We start from the raw sequence: 21,041 nt of genomic DNA, 5'->3' as shown, positions 1-21,041 counted from the left end.
TTAAAATTGTTCTTGAAATGTGGCTGTCCTACTTAACTCTTGGTGCTTCAGTCATACTATGGTTAAGTCATTTCCTTAAAAATCAATGTAATTGGTAGCAAGTTTAAGTTTGGTTAGGTTAGGCTTTTTAAGTCTACAAGTATTATGGCTTTGGAAATATTTATAACATGTTTACTTTTTTTTTTAATTACTTTTTAGTGCTCGCCAGAAACCCAGAGCTAATTATTTAGAAGACCGAAAAAATGGGTCAAAGCTGATTGTTTTTGTAATTGGAGGGATTACATACTCTGAAATGCGTTGTGCTTATGAAGTTTCTCAGGCACATAAATCCTGTGAAGTTATTATTGGTAAGACTTTTGTTTTCTTCTTTTCTGTTTTTAAACACAAACTCTAAATGCAAAAGTATACATGTAAAATGTTATCTCGTGTTATACATTTGAGACAAAATTTAATGCAAAAAAATTGTTAACCATAGAATATGTTTTATCTGATGTGTGCTGGGTTTTTTTTCCTGGTTGACTTTTTGATAGTTTTATATTCAAATATGCTTATTTGAGGAAAAGGAGCTTGCTCCTTTAAAATAGTGTGTTCTATACATTTGTTTAACCATTAAATAGTTTTTGATGTACAAATACATTTCTACTTAAAAAATATTTTGAATTTTTTGTGGCTATGGACACGACATTGGCAAGGCCTGTGTGGAATTAAGTTTTAAGAATTTCAGGCCAGGCTAGTGGCTCAGGCCTATAATTCCAGCACTTTGGGAAGCTGAGGCAGAAGGGTCACTTGGGGGCAAGAGTTTGAAATCAGCCTGGGCAATAAAGCAAAACTCCGTCTCTACAAAAAATTAAAAAATAAGAATTTCAGTCAAAGCCAATGATAGGCAAACTCTCCTGGCCCATGGAGGTGCTGGATCTGTGTGTTAAGCCTTGACCTGCAGCACTGCTTAGTGGGTCTCTATTATCGAACGATAACTGTTGTAGTGCTAAGGATAGGGTAATCCCCAGTTTTGCTCTTCAGTGTGCCAATGTCTCTAGCACAAAGTAGACAAAGCACTAGGAATGGCCACTGTTTTTGCACAGTTACTGAGCATGCTCAGTGGTGAAGAAGGATTGAAATACTCCAATGTAGGCAGATTTCAGGAAGATGTCTTAGAGAAATTTTGTTACATTGCGCCAGGCTACTGCACTTGACATACTTGAAGGACAACACATTATATTAAGTGAAGGAAAATTGATTTAACTGCTGGCCTCTGAAAAAATTCTCTTTTCTCCTACCAGGTTCTACACATATTTTAACACCCAAAAAGCTGTTGGATGATATAAAGATGCTGAATAAACCCAAGGATAAAGTCTCCTTTATTAAGGATGAATAGCTTTTCTTTTTGGAGGGTTTAGAGATTCTTACTAATATGTTGAACTAAAATAGAAAGAAAATGTTGCTGTCATGTAATTTAAACAATGTAAATATTTTATGGAATAATGGCTTTTCAAATACATTTGTTAAGGAACTGTTTATGATTATGTATTACTGGATTTGTCATTTTTGATAATTTAAATATTGCTGCTGCTTTGTAGATGATGATAAGAAATGTTAAAATGCTTTCTAAAAGGAAATTTTTTCACCTTTGGAGCAGAATATATTAAGAGTTGTGGGTAATTTTTCACAGCCACCTATGTAGATACTAATTACCCATTGGATACTTACATCTAAATGTCTCATGCTGAAGTATAGTTTTTTGGGAAAGAATAATTTTAAATAAAGCCATTGTAAAAGTAAAAACTGTAAATGTGTATGTATGATAGAATTGTTTCCTCTAAGTGTAGTTTTTCTTTCAACTAAAATTCAGTTTGTTTTATGTGCAAAATAATTGTCATTAATAGAAATGGAGTGATTTCACAGTATATACTATTTTGCCACATACTTCTAAAGAACACAATTTTATATAATTCTGAAATCATGTATGTTTAAATTAGAAAACCAAAAATCACGAACATTCTAAGAGAAAATAAATATAGAATTTAAAAAATTATTCTGGTTTGTTTTTTCTGTAGGGGAGAGGGGAAAGTTAGCAATTTTAAAAGTTGTAGAGTAACAAAGAAGAAAAGGAATCTACGGTAATACTCCCACCAAGATATCTCCTAATGACTTTTTCAAAAATAGTGTAATATCTATTTACATTATTTTGTAATGTAATTTATTTTACATTATTTTATAGGGTTCGATAATATATGTCTGCAGATGTGTTTTGTTAAACAAAGGGAACATCTTTGTTTCAAATCTATTCTTTTACTTGACCTCATAGTGTTCTGTCATACAGCAGACCATAGTTTTATTGATTCAGAGTTTTGCTCTTATAAATAATGCTGCATTGTTTGGGTACATACCTTTGCAGACTTACACAGACATTTCCATAATGTAAATTCCTAGCAGTGGTCAAGGGATTTGTGCATTTAAATATTGACAGATACCCATTTTTAATTTTTTTTTTTTTTTTTTTTTGAGATGGAGTCTCGCTCTGTCACTCAGGCTGGAGTACAGTGGCACAATCTCGGCGCACTGCAAGCCCCGCCTCCCAGGTTCACACCATTCTTCTGCCTCAGCCTCCCGAATAGCTGGGACTACAGGCGCCTGCCACCATGCCCGGCTAATGTTTTTTTGTTTGTTTGTTTGTTTTGTTTTTTTGGGTTTTGTTTTTGTATTTTTAGTAGAGACAGGGTTTCACCGTGTTAGCCAGAATGGTCTCCATCTCCTGACCTCGTGATCCGCCCGCCTCAGCCTCCCAAAGTGCTGGGATTACAGCTTGGCCCATTTTTAATTTTTATGTAGATAAATCCATCACTTTTCCATTTTGACTTCTGAATTTCACGTGCTGCTTAGAAATACCTTCCACACTCCAGGATTATAAATTCACATATGGTTTCTTCTAGAACATTTTGATAGATTCATTCTATTTTTTACAGGTAACTCACCCATCTGGAATAGATTTTAGTGTAAGAACGTGTGTTGATATTGTCTCAGCACTTGGCATGGCGTCCCATGCCTCCTTACCCCATACCACAGGGGACGAAAGGCTAAACATGAAGTTTTTCAGACTCTAAAAAAAATAAGGTCTGAACAGTTTACATTCTACCAATGATGTGCACTTGGTCAAGATTTGGAGGCAGAGGCCACCTACTATGCCAGTAGACAAGCTCCTGCAGACAAGAATTGTTTGTAGCAACCAGACTCCACATTTTAGTGTCTTGTCACCTGCTTCATGTGTATGAGTTAATGCTGTGGCAGCAGCACTAGCTTCCTGTCCTTTGGGTCACAGATGGTAAAATGATCATGGGCCTCTAGTTTCTGCTCCTACTGCTTTTTCAATGATTTTTGTAAGGACCTAATTCTCTGTATTAAATGCCTTTCTGCTTGAAATATCTAGAGAAGTTTGTTTCCAGCATGGAACCCTGACTTGATAAGAGTATTTCATAGTGGTCCAGCTTCACTCCTTTCTAAACAGCCAGATGTTATACCAGATCCTACTGGGTAATCTCTCTTTCCCCAACTAATCTGAAATACCACAATTATCATAGACTAAATTTCCATTTGTATTGTGGTCTATTTCTGGATTCTCTTTTAATGACGTACAGTTTGTTTTGTGTTTCTTTTTCCCTGTTTCAATTCATGGTATGTTTTAATATGTAGTGGAAGAAGTTCCCATTCCATCCACCTAAATTACTGTTATTTTTTAGAAATTTTCTATCAAATTTTTCTAGGTGAACTTTAGTATCATTTTGTTGAGTTCCCAAAAAAGCTATTTTGGTATTTTCATAGGACTTGCATTGTTTATAGGTTAATTTAGGAAAAATCGACATCTTTTATAATATTGAAACTTGATATTCAGGAATGTGGAATGTCTTTTCATTTAAATCTTTATAACCTTCAGAATCTTCATTTTCTTCGTATAGTTGCTGCACATTGTCAAAATATCTTATTTTTGTAGTTCCATTGTGGATTGAATCTTCAATTATTTTTCAAATGGGTAGGGATACAGAAAATTTACTTTTGATTTTTTTATTTAATTTTTTTTTTTTTTTTTTAATAGAGACAGGGTCTTGCTATGTCACCCAGGCTGGAGTACAGTCATGTGATCATAGCTTACTGGAATTTTGAACTCCTGGGCCATAGTGATCTTCCTGCCTCAGCCTCCCGAGTAGCCAGGACTACAGGTATGGGCCACCACATCTGGCTAATTTTGTTTTTTTTTTGTATAGACAGTCTCACTGTGTTGCCCTGGCTGGTCTCAAACTCCTGGCCTTAAGCAATCCTCCTGTCTCAGCCTCCCCAAGTGTGGGGATTACAGGTGTGAGCCACTGTGCCTGGCCAACTTTGGATATGTTAATCGCATAACTTTACTAAGTATTGATAATAAAGTAATAATATACAAATGCTTAGTGCTTTCTATTATTAACTCATTCCATCTTCTCATGTATTCCTGTGAGCATAGGTACTGTGATTATCGTCTTTATTTTAAAGCTGAGGAAACTGAGACCCAAGAGATAAATGTAACTTGGTGTGGATCAGTGCATGGAAAGGAAGGGCTTGGCGCAATAAACAGCCCTCTTTGCAAACCACGCATGGAAACAATATATCTCCAGTAAGAGGACTAGTTCTTGGTGTCTGCATTTTATCTGAGATCTTTGTATGCCTCAGTAACTCCCTCTCCAGGGTTAGGACATGTGTAGAATAGGTATTTAGATTAATCCAGTGGCCTGGAACAAATGGAACTAAGAGTGTGATGACAGCAAACACTGGGCTGTTTATTCATTTGATCACTTAACATCTCAGTGACCACTTTATCCTGATCACACTGATATCAGATGCTTTGGGTCCTATATTTCACATATATGTTAAGCTTTGAATTGCAGAGACCTTTTGTTTACTAAACCTCTTATGAATTTGAAGCCATAAGATGTCATCTCACATAAATTCCTGGTATGAGCTGATTTTTCCCCCATAGAATTAGCAATTACAGGCCAAAGCAGGAGGATCACTTGAGCCCAGGAGTTGGAATGAGCCTGGGCAACATAGTGAGACCACATCTTTTTTTCTTTTTTTCTCTCTCTGGGAAGAGTCTGAAAGTAGTGAGACCACATCTCTACAACAAAAGGAAGGAAAAAAAAAAGGTTGGGTATGGTGACACACACCTGTGATCCCAGCTACTACTCAAGAGGCTGAGGCAGTAGGATTGCTTGAACCAAGGAGGTGCAGGCTGCAGTGAACTGTGATCACACCTCTGCACTTCAGCCTGAGCGAGAATGAGTCCCTGTCTCAAAAAAAAAAAAAAAAAAAAAAAAATTATAGGTTTTGATTTCAAGACCCAGGAAAAGACTTTGTTGTTGCAACCAATGGAAACTGTTTATTCACTGTCTCTGAAACAACAGCTTTGCTTCCTGTTGAAATGTGCTTTATTTATAAAGTACAGTGGATTCACATTCTTCAACCATATTAGTAAATAAATAAGGAGATCTTTATTAATCCTGTTATCCTGTTTCCTAGACCCTTCGCCTCCACTGCTCCAGGGTCACAACAGGAGTTCACAAGGTCTCAAAATTCTTGGATTTGAGCCCCAAAGGGCCTGACCCCACAGTTGATTGTGTAAGATATGACACCTCCATAGCTCAGTTCTTCCCTAGCTATTCTGTACCCTTTGTAAGTCCTATTGGGATGCAAGGAGATTTCTCCTAAAATCAAAGGAGCAAGAAATGTCTTCCTCCTATAGGAAAAGTTTTACCACCAAAACAATGTTTTGTCTATTAAATATAAACACATACTCATGTTTAGTACAAATTAGGCCTATTTTATATAATTCATTAACAGCAAGATTACAATAGAAAGGATAAAAAGAGATTTCTTTTGCAAACTCTAATAGTTAACTAAAGGGGATGGCTAGAGCTTTCTCTTAAAGATGATAGACCAGGCACAGTGGCTCACGCCTGTAATCCCAGCACTTTGGGAGGCCAAGGCAGGCGGATCACCTGAGGTCAGGGGTTGGAGACCAGCCTGACCAACATGGTGAAACCCGGTCTCTACTAAAAATACAAAAATTAGCCGGGCGTGGTGGTGGGTGCCTGTAATCCCAACTACTCGGGAGGCTGAGGCAGGAGAATCACTTGAACCTGGGAGGTGGAGATTGCAGTGAGCCAAGGTCCCGCAATTGCACTCCAGCCTGGGCGACAGAGCGAGACTGTCTCAAAATAAATAAATAAATAAATGAATTTTTGAAAGATGATAAAAAGCCCTCTACAGAGAGTCCCATTGCATCCTGCTGGCAGCTTCAAGCAGCCAGAGCACAGCTAGACCTTGGCGTAAATACTAAGAGGCCTCTGCACCCTGGAGACTGCGGAGTGTTTCTTTATAGCACCACTGCCCTCAGGCAATGCTGAGCCCTTGACCCCCCAGTGTTAGGGGTACCATTACTTTTACTTTACAAGCATGAGGGAGGAGATGGCCAAGACTACAGAATCAGCAAGTGTAAAATTATCCTTGTAAATCAGAGCCTAGTGCCTTTCTAGAACTCCATAAGGGCATTGCCTGCCCTTTTTTGCTATTTCTTAGATTAGTCGTGTTGCAGTGATTACTCATCATGACCCCTGATCTTCAAGGAAATGGAAAATTACATTTAGAATATGGTTTGATAAAGCAGAAATGGGCCACATTTTTAAATCAACAATGATTATAATTGCCAATTTCTATAAATGTTAATTTGAGGGATTTAGAAATACTCGTTAATGGTAGACATTTCTAACCAAGGTTCCATGGATTTGTTTCAGGGCGTCCATGAACTTTTAAAAACGTATTCTCTTCCACAAGAAGGAAAAGCATGGGGGAAGGGAGACTCCATAGCTTTCACCAGATTCTCAAAAAATGAGCCCAAAAAAGGTTAAGAACGAATTAATCATATAAGAACACTTCAAGCCAGAGAAGTGTGTAATTTTAAACTTGGGGATGAGATAGTGGTACTTGACATACAAAACAGATTAACAAGTTGTGATTAAATTTAGATATGTAGTGATGCTGGAAGCCTCTTGGAACTGCCAAAAAAAAACAAAATGACCTAATTGGCTTTTATTAGCAATTTATGAATCAGGCAGCATCCCATCTATGAAATAGAAAGGCTGAGCACAGGAGTGGGCTTTCTAGGCAGAAAAGGCAGAAGAAAACAGAAACAAGGAACAAAAGGTGTCTTTATATGGGTTAAAGCAGAGGGGACTTCCTTATGCCAGCTCAGGTTGACAGGGCCCCTTCTAATGGGATACTGTGAATGTTCTGGGTTTAAAAAAAAAACAAAAAAAAACAAAAAAACAAAAAACTGGCCTATTTTAAAGTTCAGTTTGATTACGTGGCACCTAGCATGAGTGACTGCATTCTAGTTTGGTCTGGTCTGTTGGGGTCTCCTGCAGGAGCTTAGTCCAAAAAAAATGACCTCCTATACGTATTATTTAATAGAACACACACAGTTTAAGCTCTGTTTTTTCTGTTATAATATCACCCATAGTTCCTTGCTATCTTCCTTACAGTGCCACAGCCTGAAGTAAATTTGGCCATAAAGTCAGAGGTATTTTCAGACTGACCTCTGCTTTATCTCTTCCAGGGTACCCTCAACCAATTTACAAACCCCAAAGTTAAAAACAGTCCATTCTCCAGCCAGCTAGACAAATTCCAGCTGCCCACATTGGCATGAAAATCTAAAGTGGGAATAGATTCAACTCCCTCCTGACCACTGAGCTAAACTCTGGGAGTCGGGAAACCATTTGTTGAATGTCTGGGGTGAATGAATATCAGAAGTTTCAGGAAAGCGGGAAAGAGCCAATACCCTGCTGTGCTGTCACTAAGGAGGTAATAAATCACTCTTAAAGAAGCAAAGCAAAAGCTTGCTCTGAAAGAAAAACAAAACAAAACAAAATTAAAAAAAAAACCTGCTCTGGTCTACGGTCTACATGAAACGTTACAAATTTACTTAATCCCTGGTACGCAGTTTTAATGAACTGTCTTTTCCAAAATTTCATTAAGGCTATTATTTTCACATATTTCTGACTTCAAGAGATCTTTAAACAAATAATTTTGACTTCTAAGTATATTGTAAGAATTTCATGTGGTACAGAAAAGAAGATAAAAACCCCTTTCTCCCCTAAAACTCCCAGTTTCCTTTACTAGAGGTTCACTTAAGATTTTTAGGTATCTTTCCCAAAAATATGTATGCCCTTTAAAAAAAAATACACAAATGAAGAGCCAGGCACAGTGGTGTGTGCCTGTAGTCCCAGCCACTCAGGAGGCTAAGGCGGGAGGATTGTTTGAAGTTCAAGTCCAGCCTGGGCAACATAGCAAGACCCCTGAGGTTACAACTGTCTATATATATGCTTAGGTATCTTGCTTCTTTCACTGACTTTTGCAGATAATCCAACCTCATTCTTTTCGGTGGCTACAAAATATTGTCATTTATGAATCATCACAGGCGGTATTTAGATTAGTTCCCCCTTGGGGTTGTTACGATCAGTGCTCCAGTGGCCTTCCCTGTACATATATCGTGCCACACTGTGTGGCTTATATATAAAAGAAATTCCTAGTGGTGAAACTGCTGCTCTGAAGGCACATGATTTGGAATTTGTGGAACTTGGTAGATATTATCAAATGGTCTTCCAAAAAGGTTGCATTTCCGCCAACAGCATATGAGAGTACCAGTTTCCTCCATCCTCACTGACACAGGGTTCTTTAAGCATCTTTTTTCAGACTAATAGATAAAAGGAAATTCATTGTTTTGTTTTGATTTCTTTTATTATGAGTTAGGAAGAACATAGATTTATTGTAAAATAAATACTTGTTGGTTGCTTTTGATTTTAAGAATCAAAAGTCCTTTCTTTTTTTCTTTTTCCTTTAAGTACTTTGTGTTACCCATTTCTTACGGTTTCTGTGTTTTCTCTAGAAAGTCATCTTCCTAAATTGTGTAGTAAGTAAAATACATTTTGGGGGAAGATCAAGTTTTCTTTGCATTTTTTTCTTTTGAATCTTTGGTTGTCTAGCGTTGAACTAGTATTTCAGTCGATTCCTCCACCTCTGTGCTTTAGCAAGGTCTTCTGCAATCGTTTTAATCATTTGATCTGTAGTTTCTTTCAAAATGGTTGCTGTCCTTAGGGCATGATCCAAAGCCGAGTTTAAAATCTACAGAGGAAAAGTCCACACATTTTAATTGCATAAACTAACTGCTGTTTCTGTTCTTTGGGTCCTCTCATTATTAAACATTACAAGGTGGAATTTTCGGAGTATTCCTGTTTTCCACTTGGTCTATTTCTGTTTTTGAGGGTTGGTTTCCTAGGAGACCAGTCTGAGATGGAATATATTTGTTAGGGAAAGGGATTGAAAAAAAGACCAGCACGTGACTGATGAGCATGAATCAGAGGGTGAGGTCAGCCACCAGCTGGGCTGTTTCCCTGCCGCAGAGAAAGAGAAAAAAAGAACAGCTCTTAGGGGCCATTGATGGGGATTTGGGAGCCATAACCACTGAGAGGGTATTCAGGGATACAGCGCATGCGTATGGAAACATTTGAACGTGGCCTGGGGATTCGAGTCAGTGATTTGAAATAGGAAACTGCTGGCAACCCTGATCACAGTGTCACTGGAACAGACCCACTGCCTTCAGCCCCCCAGCCAGGGAAATCCTGTAGCTGAGGCACCACCCACAAATCACTTTCTCCAGGAAATTTCCCTTGGAACCAATTTAGAATAATACAGACCATGCGGCTGCTGAGGCTGTGTGTCTTTAGCTTAGTGCTGAGCATAAAATTGTCTTTAGCAGAGCTTTTTCTGAAGCCCTGATACTGTAATAACTTAAGAGCTGCCAGTTCTGTGGGCATCAAATCAAGCTTACCAGCTGCAAGGATTCTCGAATGATTTTCTAAGTCCTCACCTCAGATTTTGTTTCTTCAGTGCTATCAAAGTCACATAAGGATTTGCTTCCAGAAATCCTGCAGGAGTAGAAATGGGGTGAGGGTGTTACAGGGTCTGAGCTGTAGGTCATGAAAGCCTGAAGGTTTTTTCTGGAAGACAAAAGCACATTGATACTTGTGTCAAGCACCACTCTCAAGCACACTCCTGTTCACCTCAGCTCTGTGGTCGGTAATGGCTCTATGTGTGTGGTCTGGGTGTGGGCGGATTCGTGCACCCGCTGCCCTGGTAGCTCTCATACTCCCATGTGGCTGACCGCAGCTGGGCTTCAGAAAAACGTTGTTGCCATGACCATGAGGGTATTCCCTCCCAGAATTGATCTCCTTTTCCTCTAGTACAGATAGAGGCAAGACTCTAAAGACATTTTTTATTCTGTTTTCATTCTTTTGGGGCCAACTTTCTACCTTGCATTTTAATAAAACAAATGCACAAAACTGCCAATTGCAGGTACCTTGGGTTGAGTTCATTCTGGCACCAGTGAGCTTTCACCCCAGGGAGGCAGAAGCAGTCAAAAAATTAAAGCAGCTCCTTTTGAAGTAAACAGGCTCCCCTTGCCTGCTACCCTGTGATTGCTCCTCTCTTAGGGATGGCCGGAAGTCTGCACTAGGTGAGTGAGGGGTGCAGGGCCACTGGGCTGTTCGGGTTGTGCAGAGCATGGCTCTAGGGGGTTATTTGCATAGCCTGTGAAGGGCACAGCCTGGACTTACGCTTTTCTCAAGCATGAGCCGTTGGCCCTGAGGGATACCACAAGAACCTGCCTATTGACAGGGCTGTCATAGAGCCACCCTCATATCTTCCTCTGGCTTCAGGTTTCCTCTGTTAAGCATTACTTTGGTACATAAAACACTTGTGAGCAATATCATCTCCAGAAAACGTCCTTTCATCCCTCTCCCCGACCATATGAGCATCAGTTGGTTCTGCAAGTTATTTTAACACATTGGATTGATCCTCCAGGCAAGAAGTGGTCCAGCATCCAGGGCCCCTAACTAATGAAATACTCTGGGCAGGGGATGGCAGAGTGGAGAAGAGTCCTCTCTCTCCCCACATCCCATCACTCTCCACTGTCAACAATATAACAGCCATCGCTTGCTAAGTACTTATTATGAGCCGGGTACCGTTCTAAGTGCTTTATATGTATGGACTCAGTCCTCAATGAGTTTAGCACTATTATGATTCCCACTTTACATGTGGGGAAATGGAGGCACACTTAGGTCAAGGAACCTGCCCAACGACACAGAACCAAGACAAACCCAAGAAGTCAGTCAGGCGCGGTGGCTCACGCCTGTAATCCTAGCACTTTGGGAGGCTGAGGCAGGTGGATCACCTGAGGTCAAGAGTTGGAGACTAGCCTGGTCAACATAGTGAAACCCTGTCTCTACTAAAAATACAAAAATTAGCTGGGCATGGTGGCGGGTGCCTATAATCCCAGCTACTCGGGAGGCTGAGACAGGAGACTCACTTGAATCCAATGGGGCAGAGGTTGCAGTGAGCCATGATTGTGCCACTTCACTCCAGCCTGGGCGAAAGAGTGAAACTACATCTCAAAAACTAACTAAATAAATAAATAAAACCGAAGAAGTCTCCAAAGGCCACATTCTTAAACACTGTGCTAGACTATGGTAGAGGGTAGTAGGTTCAGACTGAGTGGCTCTGAGAGCAGAGCCTGAATTGTTAGCCACTCTGCAGCGCTATTGGTTCTGTCTCTTACATAGCTCCTGAATGAATACACGGACTCTACTCTTTCCATCTCCACCAACCTTGGTCAAGCTGCATCATCTCACCTGAATTATTGCACTGGCCTCTTATTTGGCCTTGTCCTCCAATCTTAACTCCTCTAATTCATTTCCACTCCCTCAGTAGCTAGATTGATCCTTTAAAACACTAAAAATCTTTTTAAATTCCATGGTTAAAAAACTTAACTGGCGGGGGGTCCTGCCACAGTGGCTCATGCCTGTAATCCCGGTGCTTTGGGTAACTGAGGTAGGAGGATTCCTTGAGGCTAGGAGTTCAAGATCAGCCTGGGAAACATAGACCCCATTTCTACCAAAAAAAAAAAAAAAAAAAAACATAGACCCCATTTCTACCAAAAAAAAAAAAAAAAAAGTAGCTGGCTGTGGTATCACATGCCTGTACTCCCAGCTACCCAGGAAACTGAGCCAGGAGGATCACTTGAGCAAAGGGGGTCAAGGCTGCAGTGAACCAAGATTGTACTCCAGCCTGAGCAACAGAGCAAGACCCTGCCTCAAAAATTTTTTTTAACTTCACTGAGGGGCCAGACACCTGTAATCCCAGTGCTTTGGGTGACCAAGGTGGGAAGGTCACTTGAGGTCGGGAGTTCAAGACTAGCCTGGGCAACATAGCAAGACTCTGTCTCTACAAATTTTTTTTTTTTTTAATGGGCACCTATAGTCCTAGCTACTCAGAAGGCTGAGGTGGGAGGATGACTTGAGCCCAGGAGTTCCAGGCTGCAGTGAGCTCTGATCACCAATGCACTCCATCCTGGGTGACAGAGGGAGACCCTGTCTCTAAAAATAAAAATGAATTAACAGCAAGAAAAAAAAAACCCTAATTGGCTTCCTCTTGCTCCTAAGATTCTGAAATACTTCCTGGAGCTGACAAGTCTCTATGGACTGGCCCTGACAATTCCTTCCCTCATCAGCCTCATCTTGCTCCACTGCCGCTCCCTCTTTGGGGTTCCAGTCACACCATTCCTGAACTTGCCAAGTGCCTTCTCACAACACGAAGCTTTCCTAGGCTGGAATGTTCTTCATTGCCCTCAGATCCCCTTGCTAGTTCATTCATAGTTACCCTTCAAAGCTCAGCTTCCCTGAACCCCCAAATTAGATCAATAGGACTTTGCACATCCCCTTCTTGGCTCTTACAAAGACTATGCGGCTTCTCTGCCAAAAAAGAAAGCTCTGTGAGGGCAGAGACAGTGGCTGACTTTTTCCTGTGTCCTCAGTACCTCGCACAATGACTTGGTTTATTGAATAAACAAATGAATGATTGAAGTATTAGATAGGTTTAGGTTTGAATCCTGGCTGTACTCCTAATGATCTAGGTTATCTTGGTGTAGGTAGTTAATGCACTATCAAGTACACTGTATACACCCAACCAATGAGAGATGTTTTGTTAGTAATCATGAAATAATACTTACTTTCCTGGTGTGGGCTCATGTTCACCTTTAAAGGAGTTTGAATTCACTCTCTGAGAACAGATCCGTTTGAGTTTTTAAAAAGCTGAAAAATGTTAGCTATGATTAAATTCAGAGTATCAAAAATGAGCCCCAAATGGTGCATATGTATCATTCCTTGAACTTTTTGTATGAATGAAATATTTCATAAAATTTTAATAAATCAGAAAACTGGGATACAGACAACAAAGAACTTTTGCTGGGCACGGTGGCTCATGCCTGTAATCCCAGTGCTTTGGGAGGCTGAGGTGGGAGGATTATTTGAGGCCAGGAGTTTGCTACCAGTCTTCCCTGTCTCTACTAAAAAAAAAAAAAATTCATAAACCCCTTCCATACTAACTATAAATTTTTTGTTAAGTTAGCTAGGTATGGTAGCATGTGCCTACAGTTTTGTAGCTACTTAGGAGGCTAAGGCAGGAGGCTCACTAGAGCCCAGCAGTTCAAGGAAGCATTGAGCTATGATCCCATCACTGCCCTCCAGCCTGGGCGACAGAGCTAGACCCTGTCCCCCAAAAAAAAATTAAAAAAAAAAAAAAAGAACTTTCTATAAAGTATTCTGAACTTAGGAAAAGAAATTCAATTTTAAAAGGAGTTTTAGGCTAGGCGCGGTGGCTCATGTTTTTAATCCCAGCACTTTGGGAGGCCAAGATGGGCAGATCACCTGAGGTCAGGAGTTCAAGACCAGCCTGGTCAACATGGTGAAACCCTGTCTCTTCTAAAAATACGAAAATTAGTCGGGTGTGGTGGTGGGCGCCTGTAATCCCAGCTACTTGGGAGACTGAGGCATGAGAGTCACTTGAACCCGGGAGGTAGAGGTTGCAATGAGCCAAGATAGTGCCACTGCACTCCAGCCTGGGTGACAGAGCGAGACTCTGCCTCAAAAAAAAAAAAGAGTTTTATTATCAAATAGAAACCAGGAGTTTAGGTTCCTTGGGTACTTGCTGTGTGACCTGTGCATGACGTCTGACTTCTCTGGGTTTAACTAGCACATCTGATAAATGGAGGAATAATATCTTCCAAGAGGTTGGACTAAATGGATTTCTGAAATCCTCTTCAATTGTAGGAGTTAATATTCTAGGAGCAGAAACTAATGATTATGTTGCAAAGACAATTCCAGAAAATAGAGACTAAACAGAGAAGGAAAATGTGGAAAAGTCACCATGGAAGACAAGAAGACAGAGAAAGGAAAAGAGATGAGTCAGTAACCAACAAATCTGCCTTCTCTGTCACCAAGGCTCCCTTCTCCCCTTCCCTTTCCCTCTTCTTCTTCTCTTCTGTCTTCCCCTTGTTCTCCCTCCAGGTCTCCTGTCTTATTCACTGATGTCAAGTAGCCAGGCTTCACTCACCCTCAGGAGGGTCCCGTTGGACAAGGGACACTGGGAGAGATTGTCCCTCAGACGTGCAAGGCAGGGCAGAAGCCAGAAACCCAGATTTAGTCATGCTGACCACCTAGACTTGGAGACTTGGGGCATGATGAAGAGGCACTAACCAGCTCAATCTTGATGCTTTGGTAGTCTCCAAATGTAATTTTGGATTTTACTGGAAACTCAGAATTAGAAAGCACCACAGTGTCACCTGGTCCAGTTCTAGTGCAGTGTACAGATCTACAGCATCCAGACAAAGTCCATTGCCTCCCAGTCTAAAGATGAGCTCACAACCTCCTGCCACAGCCCACTCCATTTTCTGTCAGCTCCAATTGCTGTAAGGGTCTTTGTAACCTGGAGGAGAAGCTGCCTCCCTATGACTTCTACCCCCTTAGTTAGCTAATGGAGTTCAAGATCAGATTGTGGATGAATCCATTGTAGCCCTTAGTTAGCTAATGGAGTTCAAGATCAGATTGTGGATGAATCCGTTGCAGCCCTTGTTCCTATACTGGCATGACACAGGCTGTAGACCTCAAGACTAAGAAGACAGTGAAGAAATCTGACCTATAGCTTCTCCAGTCTTAGTGACTGTCACTTCAAAAGAATACATGCAGTTGGAGGATGTGGCAGCTGGAGGTGGGGAGGGGAGACACAGCTGAGGTCAGTTAGGTAAATGACATTCTTAAGGCTTGGGCACTGGCCATGATGAAAGATAAGAAACATTATCCCTGGCGCCCTCTCCCAGAGAAGGAGAGGAAGAGCTCTGAGGGTATGAGGGCAAGGATGTGGCACCTGTCAGAGAACCAGGTATAGCTGTCATTCAGGGGTAAAACTATGAGTACTTCCTTCCCTCCTTCCTGTTCCCTTGGCACAGTTTGCCCTGCTTTTAGAACTTATCCCATTTTGTTTTGAGCTTTCCTTATTTGGGTATGAGTTTCTTCCTTTCAAGAGCTTGGGAAGGGGCAGCCATGTCATTCATGTTTTTAAATATGTTTGTGGGATTTTAATTTTTTTTCAGAAAGCAAATTTTTGCATTGGAAGTTAGCAATGTGATGTCTGTGGAGTGTAAAAATAGTCTATTTCTCTACATGCTGACTCTTAGTAGGGATATATGTAAAGCATTAGCCACCTCTGAATAGTAACAATAATAGTAGTAATTATCCAGTAAGTCATTTATTTGTTCAGCAAACATTTATGGGTTGCTACCAACTTGCACTGGTAGAGTCCTTAATAACTTTCAAAGTCCTTGGTCACTGCGATTTCATATTTTCTAGCCCCCGCTCAGCCTCTTGCCATCCAGGTGTAGGGCTGGATTTGGAAGTGTCAGGCGAGTGCATAAGACCTGGGCAGCAGAATGGAGAGGCCAGGGCTTCCAAGATGAAAGCAGTGGCCAGTGTCATGTGAATGTCCCATATCTGGGACATTAGATTGTTGACATGGATGGGGTCATGCAGGAGATGTACTTACAGGGTGAAGAGTTTTTGCTTTCATCTAAAGAATGGGGCTGGACAAAGGCACCCCTTTTGCTATGATTTGAGTAATTCTGTCCTGGAGTGTTGTATCTATAATGAAATTCTGGAAAGAAAAGATTAAAAATGCAGTTCATTGCCTGGGAACAGTGGCTGTCCCACTTGCCTTTCTGAGGCCCCAGGTGAGTGTTACCTTTAGGTGGTTCCTTTCTGCAGACTCTTCGGGAGGTAGGAATCTTAGTGCCACAGTCCTGACATTTGTTACTCTGCATTTCAGTGCCAGCATCAGAAAAGAAGCTGTGTCCTGTATCAGAATCTGAAAAAGCCCAAGTTGCATGAATGAAGGGTAAGTGTCTTAATTATAGTCATAAAATACAGTGTGGAGAGCAGAGCTATAACCATGCAGGGTATGTATTTGGCACCAAAGTGCTTAACGTCCGGCTGTGTCACCAAGGGGAGTTGCCAGCCTGGGGTAACATTTGGGATTCCCTTCTGACAACTGAGAAATGTTTTGATAATTAACATTTCTTGTATGAAAATCTCAAGAGGTGGCATACATATTTAGGCTTAGTAAAGGTCTGCTGAATGAATGGATCTGCGGCAATTTGGCCCACTGAACTATCAGACAACCTCGTATTTGTATTTGTTTTTCCATAGTTGGCCTGATACATCCACATTCTTTCTCTCAGACCCTGCTGTGACCAAGAGCTTGTATTTTGTCATCCAGGCAACTGGAAAGATGGGTTTCTTCTATGTGACATTCATAAGCCTATAAGGGAACCTGAATCATGACTTTGCTCTCTTAGCCTCAGAGAAGCTAGTAGCAGACAGCACATGTATCTGGTGCAGGTCTAGAACCTGTCTGGCAGGCTGTGGACAGAACAGCACTCCAGGTAAGGCCAGAGTATGAAAGCCTGGGGCCAGGCAAGTGAGCATGTCAGGCCTGGATGTCCAAGCAACATCTTGCTGCAGGACAGATGCTGCAGTGACAAAGCCTCTTCCAATGCTTCTCGCCTTACTGAACTCATGGTTAGACTCATTTTTAACATTATCTTTCAAAGGTTAAAGTGAATTCATCCCTGGCTGACAGCTTGACTTTTAACATATTATACAATATATAATAACTTCATTGTATAAGAACAAATCCATTTCATATTAGCAAATGGAATGAGTTTGAAGGCTCTGCTACTTATTAGCTATGATGGTTGAAAATATGTTCACAAATTCTTTAACATGCTATTTTTACTTTTTCTGAACCAAGGTTTCACTCTGTTGCTCCCAGACTGAAGTGCAGTGGCTCAATCACAAGCCTCAACCTTCTGTGGTTTTTGGTTGTATTTTTGTGTTTAAATATTGGGTCCCTATGTTGTCCAGCCTGGTCTTGAACTCCTGGGCTCAAGCAATCCTGGTTCAGCCTCCCAAAGTGCTGGGATTACAAATATAAGCCACCACACCCAATTGACACTCTCTTTAAAAGGTAGAGCCTAATTTCTCTCCTCTTGAGTGTGGGCTGGGTTTAGTGACCCACTTCTAACAAATAGAATAAAGTGGTAGTGATGGCATATGACTTCCAAAACCAGGCCACGAAAGACACTGAAGCTTCCATCTCAGTATATCTCTCTTGGATCACTTGCTCTGGGGGAAGCTGCCTGCCGTGTGGTAACGACACTCAAGCAGCCTATCGGAGAGGCCCACATATCCTGCCAATGCTCATGTGAGTGAACCATCTTGGAAGCAGATCTTCCAGCCCCAGGCAAGCCCCCAGATGAGGGCATCCTTGGCTGACATCTTGATCGAACCTCATGAGAGACCCTGAGCCTGAACCACCCAGCTAAAGTGCTCCCAAATTCCTGACCCACAGAAACTCTAAGATGATAAATGTTTGTTGTTTTGAGCCTTAAGTTCTGGGATACGTGGTAACACAGCAATAGATAACCAATACACTCACACTTACTCTTTGGTCCTGCCAAGTCACTTAACTTCTCTGAGCCGTTAGTTCCTTATCTATAAACATTCCTGCTTTACAGGGATATTGTGAGAGTTATGTGACAGACACTGGCAACAGTTTTCAAACTTTTGATTCCAGAACCCCCGCACTCTTAAAACTGAAGACCCCAAACAGCCTTTGTTTCTGTGGTTTTAATCTACCATAAAATGATAATATATACCATTTTATATACCTGAAGTGAAAATTCCCCCTCATTGGAGAACAGCTATCATTCAACATTCAGTCCACTGCAGATGGATTGGTAGAGAGGTACTAATTTATAGATTACTAGTTACTTTTTGCTTGTGCAGAATCATTTAGATTTCCCAAAACTAAATGAGCAGTTCCAAGATGCTTTTTTTTAGAATTTTAAACTGAGACGTTTAAAAGACAATTTTATTTATTATAGCATTTAAAAAGTAATAAATCAATTTCATATTAACAAAATAGCATGTTTTTAATGAAAATGACTATTTCCAAAAAATTTAGTGAGAAGAGTGGCATCATTTTATGTTTTGGCAAATATCTTGAATATCTGGTTTAATGAAAGGCAACTGGATTCCACAGCTGCATCTCCATCAGTTGCCTGCAATACTAGAGTTGCACAGCTATATAGCTGGTAAAGGAAGGACCCGGTGGCCCCCCGAAAGGGTTTCAGGAAACCCCAGGGACCCCCCGATTACAGCTGGAAAACCCCTTCTTCATTATACCATCTGGCATAATACATCTTCAATCAATGAACCCTATTATTATTTGGAAATGTGTTGTCTACAGAGAGGCCAGTGCAGAACGAAGTGTGACAGAACAGAAGGCAGAGCTGGAGGCACGGCTCTGGGCCACAGGCAGTCCAGATGTAAGAAAGCCTGGACAGCTCTCCAGTGCAACTTCCTGATGCATAAGCTGGGGAGACAAGCTGGGTAGGTAGGTTAGGCTCAGAGGTGATTTTTAAGCTGAGAAGCTGCCTGAGCAGAGGCCTCCAGCCCCACCTCTTCTCCCAGGGCAGTTCTGCTAGATGTTTCTCTCCTTCAACTATCTTTGCAGAAAGGATCTTATGACTAAAAACCATTGAATTGCATGCACTGGGACACCTCCCAGCTCCAACTTTCTTTGCTTCTGTGAAATGTATATATCCAAGGCAGCAGCAACTCTCATGTAGCCAGTAACATTACCAGGTACAGTTATGGGTCATGTGGGAAGGATGAGGATGGACAGACTGAAAGACATCTTGTGATTGAGTCTGTGGAGTCCTTCATTTTCAGCTAGAAACAGGTGTTCATGCTTCACTCTACTTAACCACATCTTATTGAAAGTGATTCTTTTTTTCTTTTTTCTTTCTTTCTTTTTTTTTTTTGAAACAGGGTCCTACTCTGTCACACAGGCTGGAGTGCAGTGGCATGATCATGGTTCACTGCAGCCTCGACCAGGGCTCAAGCAATCTTCCCACCTTAGCCTCCCAAGTAGCTGGGACTACAGGCGCAAGCCACCACACCCGGCTAATTTTTGTATTTTTTTGTACCGATGGAATTTCACCATGTTGGCCAGGCTGGTCTTGAACTCCTGAGCTCAAGTGATCCACCCATCTCAGCCTCCCAAAGTGCTGGAATTACAGGCATGAGCCCCCATGCCTAGCCTAATCATTCTTTACATTTTGCAAATAAATAAATACATCATGCAACATCCTAGCGTAGGAGAATGCTCTTAGAGTGGCAGATGGCAAGCTGGTGCCCACCGTGAGAAGACTCCATGGGGAGGGACGCTGAAGACTGAGCACCCAGCCCAAGCCCGTCAACTTACTGGGAGTGGAATCTGAATGTGGTGCCTTTTCATGAACAGTTGAAAATCTTCCACAGTGGATCCTTGTGTGGCCCTTTTTCTCCACTTTTGGCTTCCTAAGAAAGGGCACAGAGATCCTGTAAACTTTCAGTGTATGTCCACTAGAGATAGGGAAAGTTTTGGTAAAGCTGAAACGTTAAATTTTGTTATATCAGAGCCTGGAACAGTGTGGGAGGGGCTTATCATCCTCCACACAGAGCTCTCGTCTGCCTGCCTGTTTGAGAGCTTTTCTACAAAAAGCTGCACCCCAGCACAATTTGGCCTGATAAGAAAATGTACACAAGACATGAAAAATAAATGTTTTGTTCTGCAGAGGTTAATATCTAATCATCATATACACATTTACAAACCACATTTGAAGTATGGAATTATAAAGTTGGGAGTTTTCTTCATGCATCAAAATCCATTCCAGGCTGGGTGTGGTGGCTCATGCCTGTAATCCCAGCACTTTGGGAGGCCAAGGAGGGCGAATGGCTTGAGACTAGGAGTTCAAGACCAGCCAGGGCAACATGGCAAAACCTCATCTCAAAAACAAACAAACAAACAAACAAACAGTTCCTACCAGGGGAAGAAACTATGCTATACGTCAGTAATGGGTCACATAGCTTTGGCCCTGGAAGTACAAGCTGATTATATCCAACAACTCCAGCAAAGTGGGCTTTGTCAGGTATCTGTGGGACTAAAGGCTGTGGGAGCATGTGGAGGTGATTTTGGTTGCACATGGCCACCAGGTGGCATCAGAAAGAAGCAACTGCAATGGACATTCTTCAGGAGCCTTCCTGTGGCCCACCTGCAGCTTCTTCCCTCCTCCTCAGAAATCCCAACTCCTCCAAAGGAATTCGAATTAATAACAGTTCTGAACAAAGCTCTTGCTCAGCTCCTGGGATACAGTAATAGCCCCCAGGGAAAGTTGTTCATTCTTAGTGTGGAAGGCATCATGCCCAAGACATCCTGGTATGAATGAGGCAGGTTGCCCAGGGCTGGGGTTTGAGCCCAAGGCATTGCTGGGCAAACACACGCTCGCCGTGCTGTGCCTTGGCCTGCTGTTGGCGGAGAAGGGACGGGACTGTGGGTTCGTGGGGCTGGGGCTGAGAAGCCAGGCCCTTTCCCTCCTCTTGGAAAAACATGCTGTCCTCCTGAGTCACATATTTTCTCACACCTCATTTTCTGTCTCCACCCTCCTCCTCTGGGGCATTTGAACATCTGCTCTC

General features: G+C 41.6%; 2 protein-coding genes across 2 annotated transcripts in view; one reads left to right on the top strand and one right to left on the bottom strand.

The window, feature by feature from the left end:
* STXBP3 (syntaxin binding protein 3) overlaps positions 1-2,032 on the top strand; it is a 66,149-nt gene extending 64,117 nt beyond the window's left edge. Inside the window, exon 18 of the mRNA XM_011948165.1 lies at positions 1,281-2,032. Coding sequence (XP_011803555.1) covers positions 1,281-1,375 — 95 coding nt within the window. The 3' untranslated portion in view covers positions 1,376-2,032. The remainder of the gene's footprint in view (positions 1-1,280) is intronic.
* A 6,772-nt stretch (positions 2,033-8,804) lies between these two features.
* Positions 8,805-21,041, bottom strand: part of AKNAD1 (AKNA domain containing 1) — a 40,119-nt gene continuing 27,882 nt past the window's right edge. Inside the window, 6 exon segments of the mRNA XM_011948143.1 lie at positions 8,805-9,201; positions 9,947-10,076; positions 13,142-13,223; positions 16,009-16,116; positions 16,204-16,326; positions 19,792-19,886. Coding sequence (XP_011803533.1) covers positions 9,070-9,201; positions 9,947-10,076; positions 13,142-13,223; positions 16,009-16,116; positions 16,204-16,326; positions 19,792-19,886 — 670 coding nt within the window. The 3' untranslated portion in view covers positions 8,805-9,069.

Source organism: Colobus angolensis, unplaced genomic scaffold (assembly GCF_000951035.1).
Source record: "Colobus angolensis palliatus isolate OR3802 unplaced genomic scaffold, Cang.pa_1.0 Scaffold273, whole genome shotgun sequence".
NCBI classification, from domain to species: domain Eukaryota; kingdom Metazoa; phylum Chordata; class Mammalia; order Primates; family Cercopithecidae; genus Colobus; species Colobus angolensis.
Note: the sequence above shows the minus strand (reverse complement) of the source record. Positions and strands in the feature narration are given on the sequence as shown.